The sequence below is a fragment of the Tachysurus vachellii genome, chromosome 25, assembly GCF_030014155.1.
Source record: "Tachysurus vachellii isolate PV-2020 chromosome 25, HZAU_Pvac_v1, whole genome shotgun sequence".
In the NCBI taxonomy this organism is placed as follows: Eukaryota; Metazoa; Chordata; class Actinopteri; order Siluriformes; family Bagridae; genus Tachysurus; species Tachysurus vachellii.
Window position 1 is genome coordinate 16,021,578 of NC_083484.1, and position 10,000 is coordinate 16,031,577.

Genomic DNA, 10,000 nt, shown 5'->3' on the forward strand with positions numbered 1-10,000 from the left:
CTGACAGTTGCCCAGGAAGGTGCTGAACAGAGGCAGCTGCACGCTGTCATGGAGGGCCAGCAGGTAAGCTTCAGTCAGCTGGAAACGAGCTGGAAACTGAGCCCACAGCTGCCACACACAGTCCAGGAACAGCAGGAAGATCGGAGCCTGAACACACAAACACATCAGACCAAATACACACGACACACACACCTTTATTCTCTTCTACACCGGCACTTTATTTGTATTCAAGATTTCTTGTTATCTTGATTAAAAAAAAAAGGGGGGGGAGAAGAAACTGGTGCCAGTATTAATTGAGTCACATGGATTTTTACCTCCTCTTTGTCGCTGTCTCTGTGGTAGTTGATGCGGCTGAGGAACCGGTGCCCCGCCATCACCCACTCCTTCTGTACGAGGCTCTGAAAGCCAGCGACACTGCGGCAGTGTGGGTCACACATCACCTGCACCAGACTAGACAGCACACAGTTCATGTCCCGGTCCTCTGGCTCTGTAGGGACACAACACGCTCAGCACTGTGTTAAAGACACAGAGGGTAGAAATGTCATGCGTACAGCGGTACACACACGTTACACACACGTTACACACATGTTACACACACGTTGTGTATAATCCTCGACTTGATGGACTTCAGATCATAGAATCTGCATGAATTAAAATAGTGTTATATCTGGAATACACTAACAGGCCACTTTATTAGGTACACCTGTCCAACTGCTCGTTAACGCAAATTTCTAATCAGCCAATCACATGGCAGCAACTCAATGCATTTAGGCATGTAGACATGGTCAAGACGATCTGCTGCGGTTCAAACCGAGCGTCAGAATGGGGAAGAAAGGTGATTTAAGTGACTATGAACGTGGCATGGTTGTTGGTGCCAGACGGGCTGGTCTGAGTATTTCAGAAACTGCTGATCTACTGGGATTTTCACACACAACCATCTCTAGGGTTTACAGAGAATGGTCCGAAAAAGAGAAAATATCCAGTGAGGGCAGTTCTGTGGGCGCAAATGCCTTGTTGATGCGAGAGGTCAGAGGAGAATGGCCAGACTGGTTCGAGCTGATAGAAAGGCAACAGGAACTCAAATAACCACTCGTTACAACCGAGGTATGTAGAAGAGCATCTCTGAACACACAACACGTCGAACCTTGAGGCGGATGGGCTACAGCAGCAGAAGACCACACCGGTACTAGTAAGGTGTACCTAATAAAGTGGCCGGTGAGTGTACTGTATATTGTGGAGTTTGAAATCTTTAAAGTTATTTATACAATAATCTATGTAGTACTTTCCTGTGTGTGTGTGTGTGTGTGTTTGCAAATGTGTGTTAATGACAAAAGTGTCAATCGTGTCAGAAATCTTTGAATAGCTGTAACTAAAAAAATGATAAAAACAAAACAGCCAAAAAGCAAATCATCAGAAAAACCGTCCTGTAGCACAGCGCCCTCTTGTGGTTGCATTGGGATTGATGTCGTGTTTATCTATTTAGTGAACAGGTTTCAGAGTGACGGATGAGCGACAGAACACCACTGACTCAAGTCGCCTGTTCATTTCTAAACGTGCACTGAAGTGTTAATTCTTTCTGCCTGATTTTATATTAGCGCTGACCTGAATAAAAACGCCACACCTAAGATGTGAAACATGACTCAGACGTTCACACTTAAAGCTCGTACAGCTCATCATCAACCATCAACCTGAATACAAAATTAATAATCACGTTCGTTTATCTCAGATCACCAGGGTGATGGAGATGCCATGGAGACACACCTTGAAGAACGACGGTTAATTGACCTCTTTGGAGCAAGCAGGACACTTCTGCAGCTTTTCTTAGACAGCACCTAATAAACACATATACACACACACACACACACACACACTTAAAAACAAAGACCTTCTGTTGGTCCGTATATAACCAAATTGTGGGTGGGGCCACATATGAGCTCGGGTTCGTGATGTCACTAAATCAACTCCACAGTTTTGGACCTGAACCCGATTCCAGGACGTGCGGATGTGTTTCTTTGTACATTTGTAGCCGCAGAATTTCAGTTCTAAGCTAGCGATGAAGCTAACAGTGGTGCTAACATTTCATGAATATTTATAAGTATTCACACACTGAGTGTAGAAATGCTAATAGGCCATTTTTTATGTTGTTTATTGTGTATTAAATGATTTATTATTTCACATGGATTCTCTTTAGCCTGTACTAACAGAAAATGTGGTCAGTTCACTTCACTTCCTTATTGAAGGTATAATATTATCATATCCTCACTGAGCAGACGGAATGTAATTAGTTTCACAAGCGGTTTATGGAGTACAGATCCATTAGAGGCCATCTGGCTTTTCATTCCTTAATTCGTTTAGCGACTCCAGCTAATAAAGAGCATGAGGCAGGAATTAATTACAGGGAAGTCATTTCATTGTGGAAAGCCCAGCTGTAAACGTGAACTGTTTTGTTTCTTATGAGGTTAGAGACGAGTCAGGAGTCGAGTCCTAAAACTCTCTCATACCTGGTATAATCCAGCCAGTGAGTTCCCTCCAGAGTGGAAAGCCACTTATCGTCCGGCACGGAGGACATGGAGGAGGAGATATCTACAGGAAGAGATAAAATCCTGCCCGGTTAGCAAGTCGTTCAATACATACACACACCTTATATCTTTTCTATAGTAACAGCTCATTCACGTGTGAGGGAATGAACAGAATAAACTCCTTAAGACCAAATCACAGAGGAACAAAATCACGAGAAACAAATCTGTCCTTGTTTATCGCTCTCAGAAGACAGAAGGACGGACAGAAGAGCAAAACGACGGTCGTGAATATCGCTGACACGCTGCACTCTCACTAATAGGAATAAAGAAATTCTAGAAGAATTCAGGAAACGAACCGATGATCATGTACAAAAACGATACGATTAAAATAATAATCACAATTATCACAAGTGTGAAAGGATGGTCCAGTCCTAGGAGATCTCTATACATTTGAATCATTCCTCACCTCCGAGGCAGAGCGAGCGCAGTCGTGTGTGCGCGAGCTGAACGTCTGAAGGAGAAGGCATTTCATCCCCGAGATCCACCACCACACACTGCGTCTGACCTCCGAACAGGATCAGCTCTAGGTTCCTGCTCCAGGACGACAACCGATTAAGATCCGACACAGAATACGTTACGAACCCGACGTTCGTATTAGACTCCTGTGTTATATAATCACCTCCGTAATAATACGTATCTGAGATTTTCTGCGTGTTAGTTAATGAAAACAACAAAAAGCCGAACCCCCTCGGTCAGTCCTGATAGTGTCCAGCTTTACCTCTGACACCGAAGACTCCTTCCATAAATAAAAGTATAAACATCTCCGCACAGAAAGCTACGTATCATCGATTACACTCAGTAACAAAACAAGAACATATTAAAATGAGGGCCTTAATATAAACCTGTCATTTGTAGCTACACTGCTGTCTTCTGACCAATCAGACTCGAGAATTTTACACAGCTGCGGTATAACGTTAGCATGAAATGTCATTTAGATCGGCTAGCGTGTGGCTACACGGGAATATCTACGCTTCCATGGATGACTACATTTATTTAAAGGTAGCTTTAGAAAGTTTACATAAAAAACAGCTACAAACCGGATATCGTCCTTCTCGTGGTAGATGTTGTTCTGAAAACTGGCCATGCGGAGCAGGTTGCTGCCACGCGGATGCCTCCAAACCCAGCGCTACAGACATCAGATCAGATCAGATCAGATTAGATCAGACACCACACTAATTACACTGTGAAATCCTGCACACATCCGAAAGATCCAGTGTATACTCACTGGGATGCGACCCTCGTTAAAATGGGCGAACGTTTTCTTCAGCTCGGTGTCGAGGACCTTCTGAGGAACCACGTTAAACCTGGACAGACTAGGGATGAGAGAGAAGAAGAAAAAAATGATGATATTTTTCTGGCCCTGAAGTTAGCCCCGCCCCAGCTGAAAGCTCTGGTGTGTTTGCCTTGAAGGAAAGATGGTCGCCGCTTTACACTGTAATTCACCTCAGAGGCAGCAGAGGGCGCTAACACTTACACCTCATCCCTTTAAACATATCAGTGACTGATTTCTCATTTTATTCATCATGCATCACTCAGACTGGAATCTTTGGAGTTTTATGTTACCTGGTGGACATTTCGAAGCGGTCGTTGACAGCGCTGACCCTCCAGCCGGTGGCTCCGGTCCTCTCCAGTTCCTGCTCCCAGTCTGCCGCGCTCTCGTACCAGTTCATGCTCGGGTCACGCCTCCGGTTGCTCAGGAACTGTTTCATTTCTGCAAATGAAGGAGATGGAGAGAGACTGAGCGTGAAATCTATTAGATTATGTGCTGACAGTATAGATGCAGTAGTGTGAAAAAACTGACCTCACACACACACACACACACCTACACACACAAACACACACACCACACACACATATACATACACACACAAACACACACACCACACACACATACATACACACAAACACACACCTACACACACAAACACACACACACCAACACACACACCACACACACATATACATACACACACAAACACACACACACCTACACACACACAAACACACACAACCACAAACACATATACATACACACACAAACACACACACACACAAACACACACACACACACACACACATATACATACACACACAAACACACACACACACACACCTACACACACAAACACACACCTACACACACACCACACACATATACATACACACACAAACACACACACACCTACACACAAACACACACACGTATACATACACACACACAAACACAAACACCACACACACACCTACACACACAAACACACACACACATACACACACATACATACACACATACACACACACCACACACACACACATACACACACACACACACCACACACACACATACATATACACACATACACACACACCACACAAACACACACACACACCACACACACACATACATACACACACACGCACACACATATACACACACACACCACACACACACACACAGCTGGGGTTGAGTAAAGGCCAGGTGGTCATGTTTCTCTGCATTATTCAAACGATTAACGGCCGCTCGGTCTCAGAGCAGAGCCGCTCGGCTCACTTATCTTCATATGGTTTTATTTGCATGTCAAATGATAACGAGGACACAATCATGGTGCATTCAGGAAGCACAGTTGATCCCGTATCAAACTTCCTGTTCTGATTGTCTCGACCGTTTCTAACAGCACAGGAATTTCTCTGTGTTAAGAGCGACGCCGTGTAAACAGCAGAGATGTGAGAGTATCGCTCTGTCACAAAGCGTTAATCACGAGAGCAGACTTTTACTCACCGATGCTGCCAAGCGCCGCGTTCTGGAAGGACAGGATGGTGCCGGGTTTCAGCGGCTGGTACGTCTTGGCGATGGTATATGTGATCTACACAGGAATAAAGTCACGTGTCAGAGAATCTCTCAGCTCTGTAATCTCATTCACACAAACACAGCTGGGTCTAAATATGTGTTAAAAGTGGTTTCATAATAAATATCATGAGCAGTTTTTTCAGTTTTATCGTACAGTCCAGCAGCAGAATTTACAGTGTTTTGTGGGTGGGAGGGACAAACTCTCTCTCTCTCTCTCTGTCAATCACAGCACAACACAACAGTAACCAATCACGAATGCCGTAAGCTCATGTATGTGGAAGAAGGCAGAAGGTGTTTACATCAGTGTTACACAGCACTGTGATGCAGAGCAGCAGTTCAGAACAACACTGTGACTGGAACTCTGGATCTTTATGCAATGATTTCACACGATTTCATATTTACTAGATAAATATTCGTTTGTTTGTTTACTATATAACAAAATGTATTATGTTTTCGAATAGCATTAACCACCACATGAATAAATGAAAAAGACTTGTGTCGACTCTCCAGACACTGTACACTGTTCTTATTAAAAAATGCACAGTCAGCTGGTTTAGCTGTATCCTTGTTGCTTAGCGACAGCACGTGGTGACCAAGCACACACCTCCACGGCCTGAGCGTCAGGGGTGAGTCTGTCGAACAGGAAGCACAGGACACGCAGGTCTCTGCAGTACAGCACCAGCTCCTCAGGAGTGAACTTCAGAGAGGAGTTAGGGGTCACCAGCTTGGTTCGGGATGGTCCCACTGACACAGAGAACACGCCGGAATGTAAACACAACCGGAACATGAATCAAAATCTGATGATTCTCACTCGGATCGTTCTTACCGGCCACGACCTTCTCGATGGAGGCCAGAGCGACATCCTGGTCTCCGAGGAGCACAGGATCGGCATTGTCCTACGCAAAAGAGGGAAAGCAAAGCAGATAAAGAGCAGGCGGGATGCAAAACAGATAACTCTTCATCTCTGGAGCGTTTATCTGAGCCGGATACTTCATCAGAGACGGGAAACGTAGATAACAGAAGGACCAGATTCATCTTTGTTCACCTGTTCATAACGCATGCTAGTCACCAGTCCACTGCTGATGACGCTAACTGATATGCACTTAGCTGTAGGTTTTTTCAGGTGTACAAGCGACTCACGTCTGGTCTCGCGCTGTCCTGAGGCACGAAGGCCACACGGAAATGGGTGCAGAACAGAGTTCCCGAGAGCCAACCTCCTCCTTCTTTAGAGGAGAGCTTCTTCCTGACCAGAACAGCTCTCTGGAGGATGCACTCACCTACAACAGACACACAGCAGAATTAATGGATGACTCCACCCACATTTACAGAGCACAAGGACATTTTAACGAGATAGTTAATCACATGATGATTTCAACACCGTTCTCCACTGTCATCGGGCATCAAGGCAGGATACACCCTGGACGGAGTGCCAACCCATCACAGGGCACACACACACACTCTCATTCACTCACGCACTAACACACTAGGGACAATTTTCCAGAGATGCCAATCAACCTACCATGCATGTCTTTGGACCGGGGGAGGAAACCGGAGTACCCGGAGGAAACCCCCGAGGCACGGGGAGAACATGCAAACTCCACACACAAGGTGGAGGCGGGAATCGAACCCCAACCCTGGAGGTGTGAGGCGAACATGTTAACCACTAAGCCACCGTGCCCCCCAATCCTGAAATTAACTTCTGTAAAACTTTTTTTTTAACACAGGACATAACTGCGGTTATTTCTGCTGCTTCAGGTACAACATAGCATAATCTTTCCACACGCTCGTACCCGCCATCATACACACTGAAGCCGTGTGAAGAGAGTTTTACAGTATTCTGAGACTGTAAGTACTGAGCGCTCGAGCACGTTAACGCTCCAGTCAGCGTGTTTATGCTGAGCCTTCAGAGCTCCTCTACCGCTTCCTGTACAAACTCAACATCTCAGACGCTTTCATCTCCGCCTCATGGGGACACAGCTGGAGAAAGAAGTAACCTGCTCTGCCCAGCTGGACTAAACACACACACACACACACACACACACAGTTCACTCCCTCTGAACAAATCCCTCACGTATTCCTCTTATTTATGATCTTAGTGACATTCCCAATGATCTTCTGAGATTATAAACTTCAAACCCTGTTTTAAATTTACTCCAAATTCAGGACCTCCTTCGCTTTAACGGAGCGACAAAACACAGGAAATTAATCTCACAGCAACCGTAAACACTTTTATTCTTTCCTCTTTATCTTAGATAAGCACAATCCTGTTAATCAAATTATAGAGAGAATGTAAATGATTTTTTTTTTTTTTAAATATCATCAGAACGTCCATAAAATTCCATATGGTGAAGTATTAAGTGTTTAAGACGGTTATTATTAGTTATTACGTTTATAACGTTGGCTGCACATGTAACAGTTAAGAATCTGGTAATGACCTAAATGTAGAAAACTTTTCCATGTCTCTGTTGGTCATAGACTGATGACGTGGTTATAAGATGTGGCAGTCAAAATGTCTGTATCGTATAAAACAGTGGAGGACAACAAGCTCCTCATCAGTACACAATTATCAGACTGTATCTGAGTGTAGAAAGGACATGATTCATAATAAGACACCCATATGAGGATGAGGTTCACTTTTGAGTCTGGTTCCTCTCAAGGTTTCATCCTCTTCCATCTAAGAGAGTTTTTCCTCACCACAGTCACCTCAGTCACCTCAGTCACCTCAGACTTGCTGATTGGTTCAATAAATAAAAACACATTTATATATAAGTCTAATATTAATCTTGAACTTTTTGTATTAGGGGGTACGGTGGCTTAGTGGTTGGCACGTTCACCTCACACCTCCAGGGTTGGGGGTTCGATTCCCGCCTCCACCTTGTGTGTGTGGAGTTTGCATGTTCTCCCCGTGCCTCGGGGGTTTCCTCCGGGTACTCCGGTTTCCTCCCCCGGTCCAAAGACATGCATGGTAGGTTGATTGGCATCTCTGGATAAATTGTCCGTAGTGTGTGAGTGCGTGAGTGAATGAGAGTGTGTGTGTGTGCCCTGTGATGGGTTGGCACTCTGTCCAGGGTGTATCCTGCCTTGATGCCCGATGACGCCTGAGATAGGCACAGGCTCCCCGTGACCCGAGGTAGTTCGGATAAGCGGTAGAAGATGAATGAACGAATGAATGATGAATGAACTTTTTGTATTATGTTCATCTTTGTATAATAAACCTTGTGTAATATTTCTCTTATGTTCTGCTTTGAGACAATGTCCATTGATAAAAGTTGCTATATAAATAAATTTGAATTGAATTGAACTGCAAACAGAAACGAGAGCGAACAGACAGAAGCAGCTGTGGTCTGGAGTTTGATGTGGTGTTAAACTCCCAGCTCACTTCCTTAAACTCAAATTTCCCCTAAAACGTTTTCCTTACTCACTTTAATTGAATGTCGTTCCTATGATGAACGGAACACACTGTTTTTATTTTTTTCCTAACCGACAGCCGTAAAAAAGACACAAAAAACTTGCGCACCATCTGGAGAGCCTTAAAAACATTTGCTGTTTCATTCCCCCAAAAAACCAGACTGGAGGTGTTCGGAAAATATGCAGCGGTTCAAAGAGCTTTCAAAGCCAAAAAAAAAAAAAGATTGATTCGCTGAAATTTTCCTTTCAGTTCATGCCTGTTAGGAAGCTCAGACATTCCTCGGGCATCCTGGGACGCAGATGCGAGGTCGGCCGAGGAAACGAGGAACACAGGAAGGATCTGCAAACCGTGACGATGAGGAAATCTCTAAAAGATTAAAAGATGGATGGGTTTGCTCGATACCAGGTGACACGGTGTGACGTAATATTACAGGTACGTACGGTGTCATAGAAAATGAACAGACGACAGGAAATGACGTAATCTGGAGGAAATTCCTTGATTACTGATGGAGATCAGTGTGTGTGTGTGTGTGCAGAGCATGATCATTGGGTGTGGTCATTAAAAACAAGCGCAAGATGAATTGCGTGTATGAGTGTAGAGCAGTGAAGCTAAAAACTGACTGATTTAGCAGCCAGTAATTCACCTGAGCACCGAGACTTTGCTCTGGAGTTTGAGATTCACACACGTTTTGTTTAAACGCCAATAAACTCAACATTGTTCATCACTAACAAACATCTGACAAAGTTCTCCATGATGCTGGTGACGAATGAACAGCAGAATTTGCGTTCAATAAAGTTCTTTTAATGGCTTGAGAGTCCTGTAGTTAAAATATACTTTATGATTATGTTTCCTTCCCGTCAATAGAGTGAAAGGATGCGGTGATGCTTTTAGAGCTCGAGCCTGAGAGGCTCTGCGGCTCGGCTGATCAGCTCCACGTGTTGTACGTACGTTTCCTGGTTTTTTTCTCCATATTGTGCTCCACTTTAATAGAAGTTAACGCACTCTCACACGCTCGTGTTCTCCTTCTGCAGCCAGATGTTTGTTTAACTTTTACAGCTTTCATGGAGCATCTGTTGCTCATCACATGGAAGTCAAATAAAACCTGACTGGATCTCTGTTCTTGTCCTGAGCAACACCTCGTCAACACCGTCTGATTTCATCAGG

General features: G+C 44.3%; 1 protein-coding gene across 1 annotated transcript in view; it reads right to left on the bottom strand.

Annotated features, from left to right (window-relative positions):
- mtmr11 (myotubularin related protein 11) overlaps window positions 1-10,000 on the bottom strand; it is a 26,824-nt gene that overhangs the window by 6,161 nt on the left and 10,663 nt on the right. The window contains exons 3-14 of the mRNA XM_060861274.1: window positions 6,568-6,704; window positions 6,254-6,323; window positions 6,032-6,171; window positions 5,359-5,443; window positions 4,143-4,290; window positions 3,805-3,892; window positions 3,617-3,705; window positions 2,986-3,110; window positions 2,502-2,583; window positions 1,762-1,832; window positions 315-487; window positions 1-147 (exon numbers count right to left, since the gene is read on the bottom strand). The exon at window positions 1-147 is cut by the window's left edge and continues 24 nt beyond it. Coding sequence (XP_060717257.1) covers window positions 1-147; window positions 315-487; window positions 1,762-1,832; window positions 2,502-2,583; window positions 2,986-3,110; window positions 3,617-3,705; window positions 3,805-3,892; window positions 4,143-4,290; window positions 5,359-5,443; window positions 6,032-6,171; window positions 6,254-6,323; window positions 6,568-6,704 — 1,355 coding nt within the window. The remainder of the gene's footprint in view (window positions 148-314; window positions 488-1,761; window positions 1,833-2,501; window positions 2,584-2,985; window positions 3,111-3,616; window positions 3,706-3,804; window positions 3,893-4,142; window positions 4,291-5,358; window positions 5,444-6,031; window positions 6,172-6,253; window positions 6,324-6,567; window positions 6,705-10,000) is intronic.